Source organism: Zootermopsis nevadensis, unplaced genomic scaffold (assembly GCF_977971745.1).
Source record: "Zootermopsis nevadensis isolate Lab colony 2312 unplaced genomic scaffold, Znev_1.0 Znev_ptg000003l, whole genome shotgun sequence".
NCBI lineage: Eukaryota > Metazoa > Arthropoda > Insecta > Blattodea > Termopsidae > Zootermopsis > Zootermopsis nevadensis.
In genome coordinates, this window is record NW_028259135.1 from 8643225 (window position 1) to 8665477 (window position 22253).

At 37.6% G+C, this 22253-nt stretch overlaps 2 protein-coding genes across 3 annotated transcripts; one reads left to right on the plus strand and one right to left on the minus strand.

Annotated features, from left to right (window-relative positions):
* The first annotated feature begins 182 nt into the window (after positions 1 to 182).
* LOC110830800 (TLC domain-containing protein 3A) lies at positions 183 to 9472 on the plus strand. Of its 2 annotated transcripts, XM_022066088.2 has the most exons (7): positions 191 to 286; positions 367 to 506; positions 592 to 857; positions 2605 to 2896; positions 3137 to 3238; positions 3316 to 3444; positions 4566 to 9472. In XM_022066088.2, the coding sequence occupies exons 2-7, from the start codon at positions 471 to 473 to the stop codon at positions 4719 to 4721; spliced, it is 981 nt and encodes a 326-aa protein (XP_021921780.1). In that variant the 5' UTR covers positions 191 to 286; positions 367 to 470; the 3' UTR covers positions 4722 to 9472. The 2 variants fall into 2 exon arrangements, with proteins under 2 accessions (XP_087198479.1, XP_021921780.1); XM_087342353.1 differs by lacking the exon at positions 367 to 506 and having other exon boundaries at positions 183 to 286.
* HDAC3 (histone deacetylase 3) lies at positions 8064 to 11507 on the minus strand. Its single transcript, XM_022066086.2, has one exon. The coding sequence runs from the start codon at positions 11314 to 11316 to the stop codon at positions 10015 to 10017; it is 1302 nt and encodes a 433-aa protein (XP_021921778.1). The 5' UTR covers positions 11317 to 11507; the 3' UTR covers positions 8064 to 10014.
* Between the last annotated feature and the right edge of the window lie 10746 nt (positions 11508 to 22253).

The following is a 22253-nucleotide window of genomic DNA, read 5'->3' on the forward strand; positions in this document are numbered from 1 at the left end:
TGCGGAAACCATTTTTAGGTAAAGAATAGAAGAACTGGAGCAAGAAAGTACATGATCATACTGCCGGTAGGTAAGTAGTTAACATTCTTACCGATTGACCTACCGTTTACATCACCAACCTATATAGTTCTGTATGTACACGAATGGGTAAGAGATAACGGCACAGTACACTCTCCGTTTGTAAAGTACTCATCGGTTAAAGTTGCACATCTGTATGTACATTGCAGATAACGCGACTGGAAATCCCTGATGGAGGTCGTCGAGTATGCGTGATGTAGCTGGAGTGGTATGTTATGAGGTGTGGGGAGTTGGTTGCTCGGAATTTTCCTGTTACGTGATGACCGTTTACTTTTTTGTTTATCATAGGAGTGCAAAATGGTTGGAAGCAGAGAATAAGTTATAATTGCTTTTAGAATTCATTCGCATAATGGTCTAATCAATATAACCAAACACTACAGGCTCTTTGAAACATGGGGCGCATTCCCTACCTCGGAAAGGGCAGCGAGGTAAGCGGCCGGCAGAGTTAATATCGACAGCGTAATTAAGCCAACCCGTCAGATTTTATAACAGGTGGGTGTCCTTCCGTTTCAGCGTCGAAGTTCAATGGTTACGTCTGCTTCTCTGCTTTTGATGTCGGTGTTTGGTTCAATTGGAATGGCAACCGGGTCTGTGTTACTTTTGGGACCTGAAGATCGCATCTCATTGACCCGTGGAGCCTGGCTGTCTCTTTTGGGTTTAATATTTTTTGTGTCACTGTTTGACCTCCTCAATCACGTTGCTTTAAGCACGTCAGTGGGTCATATGTTCCAAAAGAAGTATGAACTCACACTGGCAGAAGTCATGGATATATCTAACAAGTGAGTATGTGAACATCTCATATTTTTCATATCGTATTTTTGAAGTTTCCTTAAGCTTCAGAAATGGCAGCTTCCCGTCCATTCCCCACTCAGCATTTTAGATTCATTTCGTGACACACCATAATCAAGTTATCTTGCTTAGAATGGAATAGAATTTATTTACATTCCATAGATGCTTGATAGGCCTAAGCCAAGGATGTAGAACAGGTCATAGCACAAATACAATACTTGTTTGTAGTACAAATATAGAACAAGAAAACTACTCATAACACTCCATGTAAACATAACATAATTAAATTGTAAATGCATTGGTGCTGCTCTTGCCATGAACAGGAACATGATCACATGTTCAGGTGTGCACACATATAAAAAAAACACTTGTCATTTTGTACAAAATGTTTCTGCCCGCCCTAAAGCAACCTAAGCTGACCCAATGCAATCTGACCAGCATCAAATATAGATAGGATTGTATTGTGATTCAGACTTTTTGTAGTGGTAGGTGGAAGATTATTTAATAATTTAATCCCAGAATAGTAAACTCCCTTTAGATATTTACTGAGGTTAGAATTTGGCATATGAAGGTTGTATCTGTATCTAGTTCTTATATTATAGATATTTGAATTTGTTTGAAATTTTTCGATGTTATTCACTACAAATGATAATAATGAGAGCAAGAATTCACTGGCTAGTGGAAGAATATTAAATTCCTGAAATAATCTCCTACATGAGGTTCTTTTAGTGCCTAGTATTGTAATGATTTTCTTTTGAATGCAAAATACTTTTTTGGTGTATGTTGAGTTTCCCCAGAAAATAATTTCATATGACATGATCAAATGGAAGTAAGCAAAGTAGACTAATTTTAAACTTTCCACTTTCATGTGACAATCCTCAGCAAAGCATGCTGAGCTTAGTTTAAGGACTATGTATTGAATATGTGTTTTCCAATTTAAGTTATTGTCAATTTGTAGGCCTAGAAATTTAGTTGCTACTACTTCTTGAGTTGTTAACATAAGCTAAACTGCCAGGCCATACACTAGACCTTATGTGTGATGGGTTTACTTACTACACATATTTTTTGTTTTCGTCATAAACTTATATCTCTTTAGGAGTAATATTTCTCTCCCTCACTGCAAAGAAGTTTGATTGACATGTTTCATATGTGAGTCACTGAATCACATTAAGTTTGACGACAGAATTGGCCTGATCCAAATTCTTAATTTGCATTCCTTAAGAAATATTGTTTCAGTGACTGCTACAAGAAGGGAGATTGGCAAGACATGTAGCCAGCATGATAAATGTGACATTTTGGTTAGAAAATGTCAGAGGAATGGAGGTGTAGGCATAGATTGCAGAATACTATTAAAATTTATCTTACAGAAACAGGGTGTTAAGTGGTTTACATTAAGTTCTGTGTAGTATGGAGTTGGTATTTAATCTTCAGGATGTTGGGGAAATGTAAGGACACTGATTTCCCTTTCATCTAAAACTTGTATTGTTTATTGTTATGTTATTGATTTAAGATGCTAATGAAGAAGAAAATATCTTTGATATATCCTGTATTGTCAAGTTCAGTAAAATGCTGTTACCAGAAACATTGTTTTTAGGACATAAGCATTGGAGTTGGCTCTGTGCTTTTCAACTCTTGTTCACTTGTAATTTTGTCTACTGGAAAATAAAAGCAGTGGAGTGGTTGCTTTCTTGTCAGTGAGTGCGCGTGAGCCGAGCACAAAGGTGCTCCATGTTTCAGGACTGTATCAGCCGTGCAGGCATTGCTGTCCTGTGTGACGGGCACAATTGTCTGCATCTGGTCATGTACTCGCAACTTCCTTCGCTCCTCGCATTTCCTGTCGGAAGCATATGCCTGGTTTGGTGCCGCTTACTTCTTTTACGACATCTGGTCCATGTACCGAGTGCACAGAAGCCATGACGTGAATGATCGCGGTTGTCGCTTGGCTCGTCTCAAGGATTACCTCACCAAACAGCCAGTCATTGTGCTTCATCACCTATTCATCGGTTCCTTTGGATTGTTAGTCATAGTGGTGAGTGCAGATGAAGTGCCACAGACTGATGTGTGAATATTGTGACTTATTTATAAGACTTGAAGCTAAATGCAGAGAAGTCTTCTCAGCTGATCTGCGATATCAGTACAAGAGGCTTTCTTTTGCCCTACCATCAGTCTGATGATGGAAGCAGAAACATTCTCAAAAGCAATGCAAACTCATTCCATACACGTACGGTTGATCACCTGAGAAGACGACATTGACTGGTTTCTGTTGCAGTACCTACGGGGCGGTTTGGGTGACTGTGTGTTTGGGTTTGTATACCTCATGGAGTTGAGCACCCCATTCGTTTCATTCCGTGGAATCCTCAGCAAGTTGAAAGTGAGTCTCCATTGTAGTGATTTCAGTGTATGTTTCCTCATCGATAGAATGTCTTATGTGCTGTGGCAATGTTTCAGATGAAATCATCACAACTGTATATCATCAATGGCCTGGTGATGCTAGTCACATTTTTCTTCTGTCGTGTGGTGATGTTCCCCTACGTCTTCTACCTGTACAGCCAGCTTGTTGGATTGTCATATTGGGAGGTGAGGATTGCTTTCACAGTCAGTAGTTTTGACATAATACTCTTGTCCTGTTGACCAGAAAGGAGAAAAGAAAAAAAGCTGAGGTTTTTCATATCTGTGTTGGAGTGAAACATTTTCTTCTTCCTGCTTTTTTATTTTCTTCAAAATTTAGTTCAAAAGGCCAACATTAAAATCTGACGAGTACATTTGCCTTTGAGCTGTGACAGTTCATCTGTTTTCCTACAGATGCAGATGGGATGATGCATATTTATACCTATCTTCCTGATAGAATAAGTTGTTTGTGTCATGTGACTTTTTTTATATACAGGTTTTCTCAATTTATGGTTAGCTTCTGTATATTGTGATGTATTTCATTGTGTATATTGTGTGCTAGAATGCCGCAGTTATTGTGATTTAAGTAAAAATTTTCCATGACTTTTTTTATCCCTCAGTATTCATTAACTTATGCCAGATCGATCAGTTATCATACTGAAGCTTTGGAGCGTGACCCCGCGTTTCCTGACGGACAGACCTATTATAGTGAAACATCCTGTTGTGTTTCTCTGTATAAAAATGTCATTCATAACAGCAGTGATATCACGAACAAACTGTGCACACAACTTACATTATCAGCTGCATGTTTCAACCTAACATACTTATCAGTAGTCTCGCAGTTCAATGTTCAAGATACGTGTTTATTACAAACACACATATTTGTGATAAAAGGTGATACTATTTTGAACATACTTGATATTGGTATATCAAATAAAATGCATTGAAACTAAATCATATACAGTGTTAATTCTTAATATATGAACATGTACTTAGGGTATTTTTATATTTATTTAGGAGTGTAAGTAATTGGAGTATGGAGTTGTTGAAGCATATCTTTTCTAGTAACAACTGTTGAAACTGTTCATATTTGGGGTTTCTGTAATAAAGGGCAGAATTAACGAATAATTATATGAAAATTACTAACAGTGAAAATGTGCACTATCTGCATTGTATAAAGTTGAAGACATTCTACATGTAATATAATTATGTGGGATATTTAAGTATGCACATGGTTGGTTTGTATTCCTAACAATATTACCACGTGTAACTGAGAAAGCTCGAGTAATGCTGAACGCATTTCTTTGCAGGCCCTGTGGTCACTGCCAATTGGATGCAAGCTCGGTGTCAGTGTACTCTTATTGCCACAGTTTTATTGGTTCAGCTTGATGCTATATGGAGCCGTACGCGTGTTTGCCCGTCGCAGACGCCCCACCGCGATCATGAAGCGCACACGACTGAGCTGATCAGGTTGGTGAGGGCGCAGGGGTACAGAAGAGCATCAGCAAAGTCAATTATCTTGTACCTTATTAGTTCCTGATTACATTTTGCTTTAATGAACTGTTTCATCAGAAGAAACAATTTAAGACAGTCGTAAGAACTTTGCCTTGTTTGCAAAGCAAGCATCTTACAGTCATTATGCCACGTCAAAGTGGTTTGTGTAGGCTTCAGTATTATTTTTGCAGTTCATAATAAAGACAGGGTTGAGAATGTCTGTGCTGCTATTGTAATGTTTTGTTGTTGGGTTACATTCAAACAAACTGGGACAATCACGTAGCGTTGATGTGCTGGGTCGCACTTATGGCTTCCAGCCTTTTGAGCTTCCTTCTTCCAGTCAAAACAGAATTATGATAGACTAAATAATAAAGTTTTGCGAGGAAACAATCAATATTGCCTGTACCATTAGCGAAGTTCTAGTCATTTTGAGGGCACCGCTTGTCATCACAATTGTGCGGTATAAACCGTGACATTCCGAGGTGCACGTGTTTTGAATCCGTGTTTGGGGTGACCATCTGCTACTTTTCTGATTTGTTTCGTCTGTGATTCAAAAATTGCTGATTCTCCTCCTCACGCAAGGAAGGCAGTTAATGCAGATAGGCTACGTGCAATTAACACAAAGTTATTTCATTTCAGCTTAAGAATTAAGGTTGTATTTCTGTAAATCAGCTTTTGAATAGTGTTCATATTCTCAGAAGTCATCAGTGAACAGGAAGATTCACACATTACTGCATGTTGTGCTGTAGTACTTCTTGTCTTGTGAGAGAATGTTAATGATTTTCTTGACAAAGATGTGAACTAAGAATTACCTGTAATTTCAACTTCAGTAAATTTCGTGAATAGTCCGTGAGGGGCTGAGAATATAAATTACTCTTTACTGTAATTCAAAAGTTTGAGTTGTGATGAGAGGACACGTAGGTATGTTATAGAGAGAGCTTTGAATTTTGTTAGCATGTGCAACAGTAATCCATATGAAAATTACACATAACGTTCAGAAAGTAGGTAGATTTCAAATACTGTCACAGGTAAACTTATGCTGTAAATATAAACTTGACTATTGTTAACATTACTTTTTCAGCTGTACTTGTGGCATTAATGGGTCAAACAGTACCTTTATAGCAAAGAGAATGTAAAAAGAGGAAAATTATGAGTGTTATTGTGGTAGTTGGAACAAATGGCAATTTAATGTATGGCTTGTCTGTCTTATCAAAATACATTGATGCTGATGGAGGAGGAGTAGCAAGACAATTGCCCCTTGTTTTGCAGAACCGGACATGTAATGGATTGCCCACACAAGAGCTTCCACTTTTGTTCTTCCGTTGAAATGTAAATGCTTCTCATAAAAGACTTGTACGTTTTAGATCTGATTATGACATAGAAGGTTTCCTTTGCAGTGTCAATGCAAGGAAATTGCTGTAACGATATGATGTCATGGCCCATACAGTTAAAACGGTACGTAATCATTATCCCGCATTCTTCCGTACGCCTTTTTTTATAGGCATTGTTCAGAATCTTCTTCCTTACGCAAATAGCATAAATAATGTGCTCTGCATGAACAAAGGCAAGTCAGTTTTCTAGTCACTACATGTAGTGATGTTACAGAATTTAATGAAAGTACAATTATGCGGAGCTTTGGTACTAAATTAGGTAGAACTTAGGAGAGGATATATCATGTTATTTTTTGTGAGAATAGCATGATGCTGCAAACCAGTTGAAAAGGTTTGTCCAAAGGGCTAAAGTGGCATTGTCTTTTTCAGTATACACTACATGGGTGTGGTAAACAAACTAAAATTTATAGGAAGATTTTAGATAGATCTGAAGAAAAAATTGTGAATGAAGTTGTTTTGTGTATTTTGAGGTACAAATGTCAGAATGTATACAGTATACAAACAGTTGGAACAGCTGCAGTTGGTCACCCTGCTCATACATTAGAAAGCAGCAAACTTGTCAGTTTTAGTTTAGGTTTATGTCACTTAGTAGCGCCATTGTATTTATTAGAGGTTTGTGTCTCCATGTTGTGTTTGTTTGTTTGTCGAGGCATGTCTCTATAGTGGATTCCCCATCTTGTAATACTTGTAACTGGGTAAGCAAGATTTTATTGGTGAAAGGAAGATTCAGTTGCAGTTCCAGATAAAATACTAACACAAGTGGTCTATAGTGAGTTGAAATATTTTTGATTGTGAGAAAGGAAACAGCACTTTGAGAATTAGAAGCTTTTCTTCTCCTGGAAGTGATAAAGGTTTTTGTTCAGGCACTCTCTCATCCACACCTGCTTCCCGTAACCATTCAAAAGTTATTCATAATTACCAGCCTGTGTGGTTTTTAATCAGCACTAGCTGAATGTCAAGTACATTTTGAAAATAATTTTTTGCCAGTTTTAGCAACAATTTTGTATCCTGTTTAAGCACATTCTATTAAAGAAAGTGTAAATATGTCTATTTTATTTGCTAATAGAAGGCAGCTACATGATAATTTTCTATTACCTATGATAATTGTTAAGAGCCTTGCCTGTTTTCTGTTGATTTACATCTGACATCTGGAGATGGTTGTGATATATTTTAATCATCTGCAAAGGACTAACAATGCATTCTACTTGTTTTATACTTGACATACAGTTATGCTGAAATGCACATGTGGAAATTGTATGGAACTGCAGCCCACAAATGAGTCACTCGCAGATATGTGTTAATGTGTTTGTGTCTAGGTGGCTGTTTCATGTAGAACAAAACAAACATGTTTTCAGATGTTCCTATACAAAGCTATTTATTGCTGTGCTATAATAAACAGTCAAGGTGTACTTTAAAAGAAACTCCTGTTGTACCAACAAATAGTGCTTGAAATGTTATCACAGAACTAATATTGTTATTTACATTATTTTAAAAAAATTTATGGAAGTGGCCCAAGGGTATGGCTATCTGCAGGTCAGTGGATGGGACTTACAGGTTAGGTCTTGGGCCTTACACTTTGTCCACTAGTCAGATCAAGTCATAAATGGAATGTTTTCCTTTGTAATCCACAGTACATCAAGTTAGAAACCGAATACTTAAGAGAAATTAGGAAGGTAACTAACTACATCTCTCATACAATGTACTGTACAAATCAAATGATGTATCTTTTGTACAAGATGTGATCTACGCAGATTTGTGTTGTAATCACACTCATCTGTGTTCTGTGGAATAGACTGAGACAGAATCGCGTACATTTCTTTTTATGTGAACATGCATTTTAAGGTTGTTTGTTTTATTTAGCGTGGACAGAATGGTGTATCCTTCCAATTCTTTACAGCTATAACAATAAAAATTGTTCCAACATTGTGAAGATTACACCAAAAGTCAGTTTTATTTTTTCACAAATTTTTAACACAGTTGAAACCCAGTACACAATTCCAGTTTACAAGATGTGTCCAATTATCTGTATACTTATGCATCTAGTTTCCATTACAGTCCTACACATTCAAACGAGGAAGCAGTGCGATTAAACACGGACAAAAATTTCATCTTGTTGATTTGTGAAGCAGTGAACAGCTCTTTTTAACATTGAATTCAAAATGGTGCCCCCACAGACCATCTTTCAGAGGAGCCAAGTGTGGCATGTATGCAGATCGTAAGGAAGGGTGCCACTGCCCCCGATCTTTGCACCCCTATCAGCTTATGTGGTGTGGTACAGTCTTGTGTTGGAGTTGGGGTAACCTTCGTGACTTACAAGTACTTGTTCTATCCCACCTTGTACATCAATCTTTGTTGTCATGACAACTAGTTGAACCCCGTGCTGTGAGGCTGCTGGCCACACTTACACCTCAGAACTAATGGTTTAGTGTTATGGTGCTGCAATGTACGGCCAGCTGGACTCTGCCCAAGCCTTGACACGACCGATAAATGTTAATAAAAGGGGGGGGGGGGAACTGATTCAATTGAACTTTATTTAGGTCCATGTATATGCTTCAGCTCTGAAACTATGGACTTCAGTTGTGCCTGGTATTGAGATACTTATGCTGAAAGCTGCTAGTTCTTATCAAACATTTATTTAAGCCTACATCATGTATGTATCAAATCAGACCATCAATTTCCTCAAAAATGGGCTGTTTGAAAAAAGAAGTACACGGATCATTAATATTTACAACATTTATTTGAAAAATTTCAGTATGGTGAAAATTTAATGAAATCAAAGTAAGAATAATATGATGTGCATTGATGATAATTTTAATTTCCCACCTACTTTCAGTGTAGCAAAGTGCAGGTAAAAGGAAACCCCACAATATTAAGTTTCTCCTGCTTCCTAAAATGTACCCATCCCTTATCATGTTACTAATTACTCTGGGCTTGAAAACTTAAAACAACAGAATGCAATGATAGAATGGCATATATCAGTTACTGATTAGCTTTGTAAACAATAAACAAGACTATTGTATGAAGTGCAATATATTTACTGCTAATTTCCTTTACCAATTAGACACAATTCCAAATTTAAATTTATTTTCTCAGAAACAGCCCATTCTAAAAAAAAATATTGATACAATGGATTACTGGTGTTCACTTTTAATTTTGTTAACTTTCATAGCTTTGTGTAATAGCAACTGATTGTGATTTACATTTTATGACTGGATAATAAAAATGAATGTTATTCAATATGTACATTAACATTCAGCCACATTTAAATATTACATCATGTGAATGGTTACAAACATAGCAATTAACATGTAAATAAAGAATACTGTTATAGAGGCATTCAAGTTATTTCAGAGGTGTATCCTGTATGATCTTTAAATCATTGCGATTACATTAAGCAATGCTAGTTGTGTTCTTTTATGTTGGAATGAAAGTTAGCTCAGTATGCCTGTAGTGGGTACTTTCTTCTAGCACAGATATTAATGAAGTTTATATTGCAAATTATTGTTAAAATAAATAACTAAAATCATGTGTTAAAAATGGCTCTTCAAATAACCAGGCTGCCATTTCACATTTCAAGTGTTTTTGTCTATCTTGCTACATGTTTACCAAAAGGAGATACGTTGGTTGAAGTATCGAGGATAACGCTAATTGTCCAATGCATCTTCTGCGATGTGAGGAAACACTCCATCCTGTACGTTAATCAGAGCATTCTACATAAATGTACAGAGCATAAAAATGCATGAAAACTGAATTTGTATTTTGTTGGAAGGTGCCAAATTTTAAATTTGATGCCGACAGCCTTTGGCAGCTCACACTTCACTTGCGTAGATATCAACACATTCCTTGCAGTACCAATCACCACGGCTGACATGCTTCAAGAGGCCTCGTCCCCAACCTTATCCTGGTCCTTATCTCCATCATAGAACTCATTGGTTGGCTCAACGCGTCGATCCTCATCTGCCTGACTCACCCGAACGTCAGGGTCTGTCTCATCGTGGCCACCACCATCTTGGGAGGGAAATGCATCGCCAGGAACATCGTGCATCTGAACACTGGGAGAGTGCTGACACATCTTGAGGTTGTCGTACACATGTTTCGTGATAGTCTCAAGGTACTGCTTGCTGTTGGCATTGTCCTGGCGTGAGACAACATCTGGGTGCAGTGTGAAATCAGGGGCAAAATACTCCAAATATTCAGTGTATGGAAGTTCATTGCTTATAGCCTCATCTACCAACAGAGAAGTCTCATATGTCCAGCAGCGGGCTACGTTACGAAGAGTGTACCCTCCGCCGCCCACAGCCAGGAGAGGCACATTCAAGTCACGCACAAACTTCACACACTCCCCATGTCCCTTTGTGCTGAGACTGAAGCAACCTAATCTGTCATTGGCAAGTGAATCTGCCCCACACTGCAGCACAATTGCTGTTGGTTGGTAGAATTCCATCACACTGGAGATTACAGGTTTGAATACTTGCACATAGCTCACATCATCAATGCCTTCCTTCAGGGGAACATTGACAGAATAGTAGCGTCCACTTTCCGCACCAACTTCGTACATATCACCTGTCCCAGGGAAAAAGTAGTTTCCATATTTGTGGAACGACACTGTCATGACTCGATCGGTGAGGTAGAATGCTTCCTGAACGCCATCCCCATGATGAACGTCTATATCGATGTATAACACCCGAGCATGGTACTTTAGCAACTCTAGAACTGCAATCACTATGTCATTCACATAACAGAATCCTGATGCTTCGAACTTCTTCGCATGATGTAAACCACCTGACCAATTTATAGCTATATCGCAACAATTATTGTTCAGTTTCATGGCCCCTTCCAAAGACGCTCCTGTGTACATTGAGCAGAAGTCAAACAAACCTTCAAACACGGGACAGTCATCACCGACGTTGAAATGACTTAAGTACTTCGTGAAGCCCTGCAAATTCTGGGGAGTCACTCGCTGAAGAAATTCGATATATTCGTCAGAGTGGAATCTGCACATATCATGAGCACTTGCTCGATATGGTCTATATATCTGCATTTTCTTATACAAACCATAATTGAGAACAAGACTATGGATAACTGCCAATCTATGTGGTTTCATTGGATGTCCCGGGCCATAATGGAAGTTCCCAACATCAGGGTTATAAAAGTAAGAAACTTTCTTGGAACTCATAATTAACCTTCGAATCCTCTATAATTCTACGGAAACATGTACCAGAGTATACATGACTAAATCACACGCAAAAATTATCACTACACTCATTCACATACAGGTTATGAACAACATGACCTTCCTTCATCACAGATGAAAAAACAAAAGAATCCGCAGCACAACTTTTAACTCTGTGAATTAAAACGCGTATATTCTTGTTTATAAACCGTGGACTATAACATCGACTGCAAACAGAATTACGGCCACCAAACAGACTGGTAGAGACATCTATACGCGTACCAAGTGAAACGGGAAAGGCATGTGCAGGATGATCACAAAGTTACAAAACCAATATTAAACTATTTATTGATGGTTGCAATTCAGTACAATTCTTGCGGATTTTGAAACCCAATAGCACTGTTATTATATAAACTTTATGCAGGTCACACTGCTAGCGTCAATTGTTTTCAGTCGAGGTGCAAGGGATGTTTCTTTCACAACAGCAAATAGTGTTCACTGTCATACACTGCATAACAACTCGTTCTTACTTTCTAGAATGGATCATCTATGGCAAACAAATTAACAATATCTCAAGATGGATGTCTTCTGGGTTGTTGCGTCACGTAGTGTAATCAGGAACAAACTTACACACGTTTCAGAGGTCCTTCCTGCCTCCATCATCAAGGTGATGAGCTGTGTAGTCTGGCAGAAGTTTACCGACGTTTATGAGCTCAACGCCCTGATGATGGAGGCAGTAAGGAACTCTGAAACATCTCATGGCCTTGATGATGCAGGCAGCAACGGATTACCATTTGCAATCATCGTACCATCTGATGCTACATAGCATATGCAACTGAAAAAGAGAGATTAAATAAGGGAAGAATGCCGTATTCAGAACTCGCCAAAATCACACTTCGACTGGTTCAAGGTTTGTCCAGATGATTTGCCTGGAACATAATGGCACTAGATTGCAGACACTTTATGGTACACATCTAGCCCTCTATTTATACAATTTTTAATACGTGATCAGGTTAACTTAGCGTTAAATATATTAAACTGGCAAAATGCTGAGTTATTTATCATCAAATCACATGTGACTGCCACTCTGTTAGAGGACATTATAATAATTGACGCTGCCTCAATGATGCAAGGAAGTAAAATTATGTAATTGTTTATATGATCGTGTTTTGGGTCAGTGATAAAGACTCTTACCATGAACTATCTGATAAAATTACAAGATTGAGAAAGTTTCAGGACAGTGAATGCTACACATAACACAAAACTCCAAAAATAAAAAATAAAAATAAAAAATCCATAAATTTGAAACAGGAAAAAATAAAATTTTGAAAAAATGACACAGAACACTGCACATCAGATGTATTTCATACGAAAATTAATTAGTTACTGGCTACGATTGCAGTGACATGTAACATAACTTTAGGAATACGTGAATATTGATAACTCAGGAAAGGCTGTGGAAGGAGAATCTGGTAACCAGTTAAAAATTCCATATTTAAAAAAGGATTTCAGTAAATTATCCTGTTTGGCCAAAGAACGACGCATTCCCTTAATTCCTAATTTAAAATTGCTGAATTTACAAACACATTTCTGTTTCAAGTATAACTTTACACTTTCCCTGGAATATGTCAAATCATATTTTGTTTCAGCACTTTTGTAAATTTTATGCACCTAAAAATTTTCCAAATGGGATCTTTGAAGAGAGCCTGCTACTTTTTGTCATGTCCGTCCGCAAATAATAGCGCCCAAACTACGTGCCCTGTATTAAAATTCGATTAGAAGACTTACATAAAATCTTGTCGAGATGTTTACATTTTAAGGGCCACATGCAAATAAATTTATGTTTACGTGCGTGTCTTCAGTACTTCGGAGCACTTACAAAAACGTAACATAAGACACTCACGAACGTCAGCACTGTCAGTTTAAATTCACTCGATTCTGTTTCAAGGCCCTTTTTACTTAAGTGATTGGTGCGTGTTTGGAAAGACGTTTGCTATGCTTTTACCCGAAAGAAAAAATGTCGTGAATTAAAATGCTGTTATGCCACGTTTCATGTGTACATAATATTTGCATAAAAATCAACAACCGCCGCTAGTCATTGCCAAGTGCATTATAAAGTTTTGAATTAAAGAATGATTATAAAAGACTAAATACGCCAAATAGATATCAAGTAAAACTGATATTGTATTGTTATCTGTAACTGAGTATATTTTATTAATTAAACTTTAACGTTTTTGTTTTACGAAGATTTTATATTTTTATGCAACAAATGTTAATCGCTCAAAAAATGAAGTTTTATTATAAAATGTATATTTATATTCTAATTCTATTGTGCCGCAAATAAATTGGTATCTCAAGTATCCCGCGAGCCCCCCCACAAAGGTCGACAACTACGGACGTAACACGATGTTACTTACACACGGCTGCCAATGCCGCGCGCATAATTTTACCGGCAGTCCCTGTTGGCGTTTGGCGGCGATCAACGCGGCTTCTGCCGGGACCCGGGAAGAAACAGCGCGCTTAGGATTTATTTTCGTTTATTTACTGAGGTAGTTTTTGCGCTTCACGGACACGGAGCAACTAATCGGCATTGTTATAAAATTAGATTTAAAAATCTAAAAATAAATTTGAATATCCGCATTAGGAATTATAATCACACACATGCAACAGACTCAAAAGTTAATATAAAAGATAGTATTTTGAAGTCAACGTAACAATGACATCAATTTCGGGAATGCACCGTTCTTTGTTTCACCCGCTCGCCACGTTGAGGCACAGGACGTGAGCGGGACCTGAAACAATCAAAACAAACGAAAAAACGAGCCTCTGTAAGAACAGCAAAAAAAAAGCCGCAAATTGGAAGTATTTAAGACGATGCACAAAACTTACCTGTGTTGTTATAGAAGTTCATATTCTTCTCATTTCAGTTGCAGATCTTCACAATTATTGATTCATATCCTTAACAATGGAAAGCGTATAATTGAGAATACCACTTGTACATTGCAGCTGTCCATATTTTACACAAGTACAGCTCAATGAAACTTAAAATATTCCCAATTATAAGCGTCCTAGTACAAGGAATGAAAACATAAAAGTCCGAATAAGGTTAAAAACGCCATTTTCAAGCACGAACTCGTCGCAAAATAAAGCTGGTGATTTCGTCTGTTCAAAATGCGACTCTTAACTTGTCGGAACGACACTCCGCTGAATTAAAAAATGAAACGCGACGTGCGCAGATCAGCCTCTAACTATCCCCGTGCACTTCCTGTGCTGTTTCTAGCAAAGAACTCGTCGTCATTGTCAAGTCCAGAGTCAACTCGGCTTCACGGAAGGTGACGCCAGCCGAAAGCGAATGTGTTTCTGAGTCAGCACAGTTTCTGAATAAGTAAAATCCTAACTACGACGATGTTTACTGGCACGTGAAATTCAAACTGTTACGTCACTGACACCCGTTATCGACAATTAAAAACGTGTAAAATAATTTTTATTATTCGCGCGCATAATGCGTTTCTTTATTGTTAAAACATAACGTATCATTCTCTAATGTTGAATCTTGAGCTCACTTAACAGCCTGGAAAAACAATAAAATACACAAGAGACAATTATAACTTTTTACCTCATAAAAATCCTTATATCTTAATAGATTCAGACGGTTCTTTCAACAATGAAGTGAAAGACCGATAACAACAAAATCACTTTTTATTTTACATTAGACTGAATCTTTGTCCCAACAATGCGAGTTATTAACAGGAAGAGAATGCAAAAGTTCTTTTTGTCTGTCTCTCTCCTTCTCGCACTGATTTCATTGGTTGTGCCGACCGAACCTGTCAAGTTGTGCACCCTGTGATAAAAAAAACACACAGAAATATCAAACCCTTCTAAGTGAACGTCCATTGCGCCATGGACACAAAAGCTAAGTTCACGCGACCTAACATGGGCACCTATCGGGGAGGGCAGGGAGGACGCTTACAAACTATAAAAAAAAATGTAAAGTGCACAGGGTTGCCAACTTGACCTTAGCCAAACATGCCCTTGGTCGTTGCGGGCGCCGCGTCAAACACAAGTTGCCTGGCACGGACCGACGTGGTTATCGTTGGCCAGCCTGGGTCCGGGCTAACCTGATAAGACCGTGCCGATGCTATGGCGTACAAGATTTGCCGCTAGCACCCAGCCCATCCTCCAGCGGATGGGTCCTCAACCACTAGGGGTTCGGCCGACACTGGTTTGGTTTCTTAACGTTACTCTTTGCGCGTTGCTCCTCTTGCCGTGGTCCCTGGTTCGAAGTCTGGAACGCTCCGGCCGGTGAAAAAATCCATGGAAATTGCACAAAACACTGTCTCACATATACTCAGAGAGTCTTTACAAACGCGCACACGCACAAAATAGGCACTCCCTAACCACGCATTGCCAACCTGCCTGTCACATTTAAAATTCGCTCATCCGTGAACATATCGTCATCAAATTTTACTTAATCTAATAAACACTCCGTTTCAGATATTTTGTTTGACATTCCACTGGATTATGCTGGAATATAATAAGATATTAAAATCCGTCCAAATATAAAGCCATAAAACGTAATATTTCATCAGTTAACAGCCGTGTTGTAAGCTGTTCAGTATGACCGTGTAACTGGGCCTCTTAGAGACAGAACTCTACAGATTAAGGGGCAGTAAATCCTTTATAAAATAACTTTGTACTGGAAATTGACGACACTTCTTCTTTAATTTGCACATAAAACCGTTTCTTTGGCCACAGGATAGAAAAATCAAGAAAGTCGCAATGTCCTGGTCATCTAGCTAGGGTAGGAATGCCTAACCTGGGCGGACGAGTGCATATCTAAACGTCGGCACAATAGTGCACATCCTTTTGCTGCATATCTAAACGTCGGCACAGTAGTACACATCTTTTTGCACACTAGTGCATTATCTAAACGTCGGCATAATAGTGCACATCCTTTTGCTGCATATCTAAACGTCGGCACAGTAGTGCACATCTTTTTGCACACTAGTGTATTATCTAAACGTCGGCACAGAAGTGCACATCTGTTTGCACACTAGTGCATTATCTAAACGTCGGCACAGTAGTGCACATCTGTTTGCACACTAGTGCATTATCTAAACGTCGGCACAGTAGTGCACATTCTAAACTAGCACACTAGTGCATTATCTAAACGTCGGCACAGTAGTGCACATTCTAAACTAGCACACTAGTGCATTATCTAAACGTCGGCACAATAGTGCACATCCTTTTGCTGCATATCTAAACGTCGGCACAGTAGTGCACATCCTTTTGCACACTAGTGTATTATCTAAACGTCGACACAGTAGTGCACATCTGTTTGCACACTAGTGCATTATCTAAACGTCGGCACAGTAGTGCACATTCTAAACTAGCACATTAGTGCATATCTAAACGTCGGCACAGTAGTGCACATTCTAAAGTGAGCACATTAGTGCATATCTAAACGTCGGAACAGTAGTGCACATCATTTTGCACACTAGTGCATATCTAAACGTCGAAACAGTAGTGCACATCATTTTGCACACTAGTGCATATCTAAACGTCGGCACAGTAGTGCACATCCTTTTACACACTAGTGCATATCTAAACGTCGGCACAGTAGTGCACATTCTAAACTGAGCACATTAGTGCATTTCTAAACGTCGGCACAATAGTGCATATTCTTTCGCACACTAGTGCGTACCTAAACGTCGGCACAGCAGTGGACATCAAAATTTCGACACACGGGTGAACACGCGATGAAACAAAACAAACATTTCGTGTGCAACGATTCTTGCTAAGTCACCCGAAACTGAACCCGGGACTCCACGATTAAAAGCCAGCATCCTTCTCTTTTTGTGTGTGATGAGTATGAATTTGCTAAATTTTAATTGCGTACGTAGAAAAAGACTTGCTTTCGAGTGGCCTTCTGGCGCCGTGCAGCTGGGAACGGAATGCGAAGATTGTGGAGGAAGAACTGATAAACGGTGTGAGGGACGACACAGTTAGTCCGGCTACAGAGAAGCAGCGCTGTCCCGGGACTTTGATGGCATTTGGCACGTACTGGTAGGAGTTACTGAAGAAACCCACGCGAAATTAATGATAACAAGACGCCAGACAAGGACGAACCGATGGTAAAGATGTCTTATGGACCTGTACGTAGATATCATTTCGGGGAATATACCGTCTCCATCTTCGGGGGGGAACATGGTTGTCCATTAATATTATCATTTTATTGTAGACTAGTTTCTTGTTTAGTCTGAGTTGGTCTCGTTTGGTCAGTCATGGCTACAAACGTGAACAGTTAATTTCATTTCATTTCACGTTTATTTTAATAAATATTAACCAAGTGGAAAAAGATTCGGGCAGAAATTGAAACACGAAGGCCTAATCAAATATATTTTAATGTACAATTCTTCAGGCAGGGCCTAGAGTTAGACGTTTTATGAACTTGCTGTGACGTCATATTCATCTCGTGGTCTGCTGCTGCTAATAATAATTGTTTTTAATAATAGCCCAGTAATTACAATCACGAAATTTCTGAGACGTAAAGCTTAAAAGTTTTTGTTTATTTTCGACGAGCCGCGTTATCAGTCCGAAATTCATAAATTGTATCGGCATATTTAGTATCACAACTGCACTTACTGTCGAGTGCTGTTAGGAAGGAGGATAAAATGGCAGTGGGCACATATGACTGTACAAATCGTGTTAAGTTAGTGTTTGCCGGCCATGCACAGAGAAGAAAACCCACCCATAAATAGAAGGAAGAGGTGTTGTGTCTTTGTTAGTGTGTTAGTCATGCAGGTAGATTGGTAATTTGTACAGATCATATGTGGTAACTGCCATAACATAATTTCTGTATCAAACTCTGATGTCATTTGCAAAGTTAAAATTTGTGACGTCATTGTTATAAAATCCCATACCATCGAGCATGTTTAAATACTTTTAAAATTTGTAAATTACGTAGAAATTTAATAATTGCGTAAATTAACATTCTTCTGTCTATACTGTATGCCTTTCATGATTAATTTTGCCAGCAGCATTTTCGTGTTCTTCACTCGTATCGTGTCTGTCTGTCTGTGGTCAAATATAGATTTAAAAAGCAGCATGATATATCAGAAAAACGTCGGCCACAAATACGGAAATATCAGCTTCTTTGTTTTTTCCTGGTTATCTCCTTTTTGAACTCGAAAAATGGGATTATTAGCAATAAAATTTTACACAACCCTATAGAGAAATTGTATTCAATATACTGAAAGAAGCAGCTCTGAAAGAAGTATCAACATTAGACCTTCAACAGAGCTGGAAAATAATTTTGTAATACCGACAACAGCTTGAATTCTAGTAAGAATTTATGATGGGTGCATGAGAGGAATAATGTACAATGATATGAAATGATGAGCGAGGGATGCTGTAGTATCTGCTTCAAGATACTCTGGGAAGGACTGAGCAAAACCTTGAAGAATATTCGTCAGTATAGATTGGAATCTAGAGGGAAAATCCACTGAAAACATCTAACGTCTTGTCACTGACATGTAAAAAACTATACTATATTAAATAATCCACATGATTTTAGGTTATAAAATATTGAACATGTCTACAAATTTGCAACGAATGCATTGAATTTAGATTGTAACTCACTAGTATGAATTTAACAATATAGGGTCAAAAATTTCAACTGTAACACTTCGAAATCCACTAACACGTCAAAACACTTTCATTATTGATGCAAATCATCATTGGGATTAGTTTCAATGTTCTTGTCGGCGCGAAAATATAACAATCATTAAACCAAAAATGGCTACACATTTATATTAAATGTTCGGTATCGATACATCCACAGTTGTGCTCTGACGTCACGTATGTATTAATTTATACAGCTCCAAAAATATCTCAACAACATATTATCAGCAATATATTATCTTTAAATCTACAATTTAGTAAATAATCAGCTACGAAATAATTAATAAGTTGTTAACTTTATAACACTTACAATAATCGACATGTTGTATCGATATAAAATACCGCTAAAAGTCTATGTACTTCAAAGATTTGGTATCGATATGTCAAAAGTCGTGCTCTGACGTCATGTTCGTGTTAATTTACAGCCCCAAAAATATTAATATATATATATATTTTATCAACGTCATATTATGTTTCAATCGACAATTTAGTAAATAATCAGCTACGAAATAATTAATAAGTTGTTAACTTTATAACACTTAAAATAATCGATGATTTTTCTCGTCATAAAATACCGCCAAAATGTCACTGTTGGCGCCATGTCGAAAAAAATTTACTATCAGCTTCATTTTCATTTATAAAGCTCGTAAATAAGAATTATACAGTTTCTGGTCAACAGAATAGTAAATCTGGATAAATAAATTAAACATTTTCTTTTTTGCAATACCTAATGAACTCAATGTCGTGGTCTCAAAAAAATACCGCGAAAATGCCTATAAATTTTAACAACCATAATGAACAGCTTTTATGCAAAATAAATTTAAGTCTAAATTTTAACTGCAGAAATTCGCAAATTTTTACAACATTTATAAAACTTCAAGCCGCCTAGAAAATTCAGCTTCCATAGTGACCGCAACCCTGCACAGAAAATTCTACGGAGAGCAACGTACCTGCACACCCACACCTGTTGACGTTCGACGACTCTCTGCTGCCCCCGCGCTTCAGTCGAATTACTTACAGATCTTGCAGAAGATGTCTCTGTCATCAAACGCTAGTTCAGTGGCGGAATGTGAATAGCAATCAACTCGAGGCATTAAAAGATCAAAATTAAACAAACAAGACTCCCTACATATTGCACGAATTTCCATTTGCTTCAGATTTAAAAACTGATAAACCTAAAGTTACAACATAATTACTGCTTCGATACATTTGGTCTCACTCTTAGTGACGAACAGAGGTTTTAAAGACGAAGTTTTGGAAAATTGGGGGCTTAAGAGAGACAAGTGGACAAGCCTATGAATATATATAAATAATTTGGGATTCAATAATTTATTTTCTATAGTTTTATAACAATGATAACGGTATATTCACTCATATTTACAAACATAGCAGGCATATAGGGCAGAGATCGAAAAATGGGAAGACGTAGCCTATTCGTATAACGCAATTGGTTTACCAATTGTTTTGTATGGGTCTAATGTTTGGTCTTTGCTTTAATTAAAGACACCTAATTATAAATATTTGAAATCGAGGTGCTAAGAAAAATATACCTTGTTTCTTATGCGTTCGGTCCCATATTCCAGTCTCGTCTTACAGATCGGCCATTCTGATTGAAGCGTTTAGTGGTTTTCCTCATTCCCTATAATCCGGATCGCAGCTTAATATCTTAGAGAAGGCTATAACCATTTCATATTGTTAGAAATTTGTAGTTAACAATCACCTTGATATTCGATGCTGCGTGACCTGTGAAATTTACAAAAACAGATCAGGAAGAAGACGGGATAAACATATATTTGACTGCGTGTAAGTCGATCGTATTCTGGTCATGACTACACAACTCAGCGTTTAAACTGCAATATAATGTGTATAGTTTTCCTCCACGTCCTCTATACACCTTCATGGCCAAATAAATATGCATAGGGATTTGAAGAATACAAAATAAGTAGCCGGTTTTGTAATTTTATTAGTTAAATAACACTACACTAGGACTTTGTTTCATTATTAAGGGAATATTATTTTGAGTAAGAGAATGTTGTGTTCTAATTTACTATCCGACACTGTAGCCACATACGTCATGCGTGACGTTACTGAGCGAACGAGCAGGGCAAGATGGCTGAAAAAATACAGGTGTACCATCACACAACCCCTTGAACATAACATTTCTGTAACACAAGTTTAATAAAATTAATGAACATTAAATGTTTGATGTTTTGCATCATAAATACATGAACTACAGGTTCCATAATATAATATAAAATCATTTATATGAATGTAGGCTTATATATGTTTACTAGTGAGTAAATTTCAAGCTGTATTTCTTCTGCACTTACAGAATCAGACCACTGAGTATCACTGCAAACCAAGTGGCCAAAAAATGAGACTGAGAGTCTATAAACGTAAAAAAATATTAATAAAATTCTACAGTTTCATTACAACCTCATAAAACTTCCTACCAATGTCTGGAAAAAGCATTGTCTTATGTTCATGTTGCAAATCTCTCGGTTCAAACCCCCGAAGCAACTAAATTAACTAACTAATTAACTAACTAAATACCTGACTAACTAACCCCATAAAGTAATGTCCTTCTTTAGAAGCTGGTAGTGAATTAGGTGGGCAACAAATTTGTCTCCAGAAAGTTCGTTGTATCATTGTTGTGTAATAAAGCTGAACTTGTTCGAAAGATGTGTGATTTCAGAGCCAGATTAAGATTTTATTTTAACCTACGGTTTATGTGGGTGTAACAGAAATGAGTTTTATGTCATTTTATCAACTGTTGCGACTACATTCATCTGCAAGCTCACGAAAGCTTTTCGTTTTAACCGATTCAAACCAGTTCACATTCTTTCATTTTACATCAATTCTAGTAGGCATGCGTAGATTTATTGGGCTTTATTAGAAGCCCTTGTGTTCTAGATTTAAATCTGGTTATTACTGGGCAATAAGTATGCCTATATGTGACCTACTATTGGGACAGATAGACTCTTGTAGCATTTCACACACCCAACCAGCGTTTCATCAACTTTCCCACGATTCTGTTCCTTCGAATACGAACATGTACAGTATCAGAAACAAAGAAGTAACTCGTTAGCGTTTATAAGTTGTTAAAGTAATTGTAATGCTACCAGTAGTATTAGTAGCATTAGGCCTAGAAGTTGTTTTTGTGACAGTAATAATAGGCCTAATGATAACAGGAGTAATACTGATAAATAGTACAACAGTAACTCCTCAGGGAAGAATCAGTCTTGAAAAGCTTTCAG

Coding starts and splice junctions, on each gene's coding strand:
- HDAC3 (XM_022066086.2), bottom strand. CDS start 11,316: ATGAGTTCCAAGAAAGTTTCTTACTTTTATAACCCTGATGTTGGGAAC.
- LOC110830800 (XM_022066088.2), top strand. CDS start 471: ATGGGGCGCATTCCCTACCTCGGAAAGGGCAGCGAG. Junction 507..591: donor ACCTCGGAAAGGGCAGCGAG/GTAAGCGGCCGG, acceptor CTTCCGTTTCAG/CGTCGAAGTTCAATGGTTAC. Junction 858..2,604: donor GTCATGGATATATCTAACAA/GTGAGTATGTGA, acceptor TCCATGTTTCAG/GACTGTATCAGCCGTGCAGG.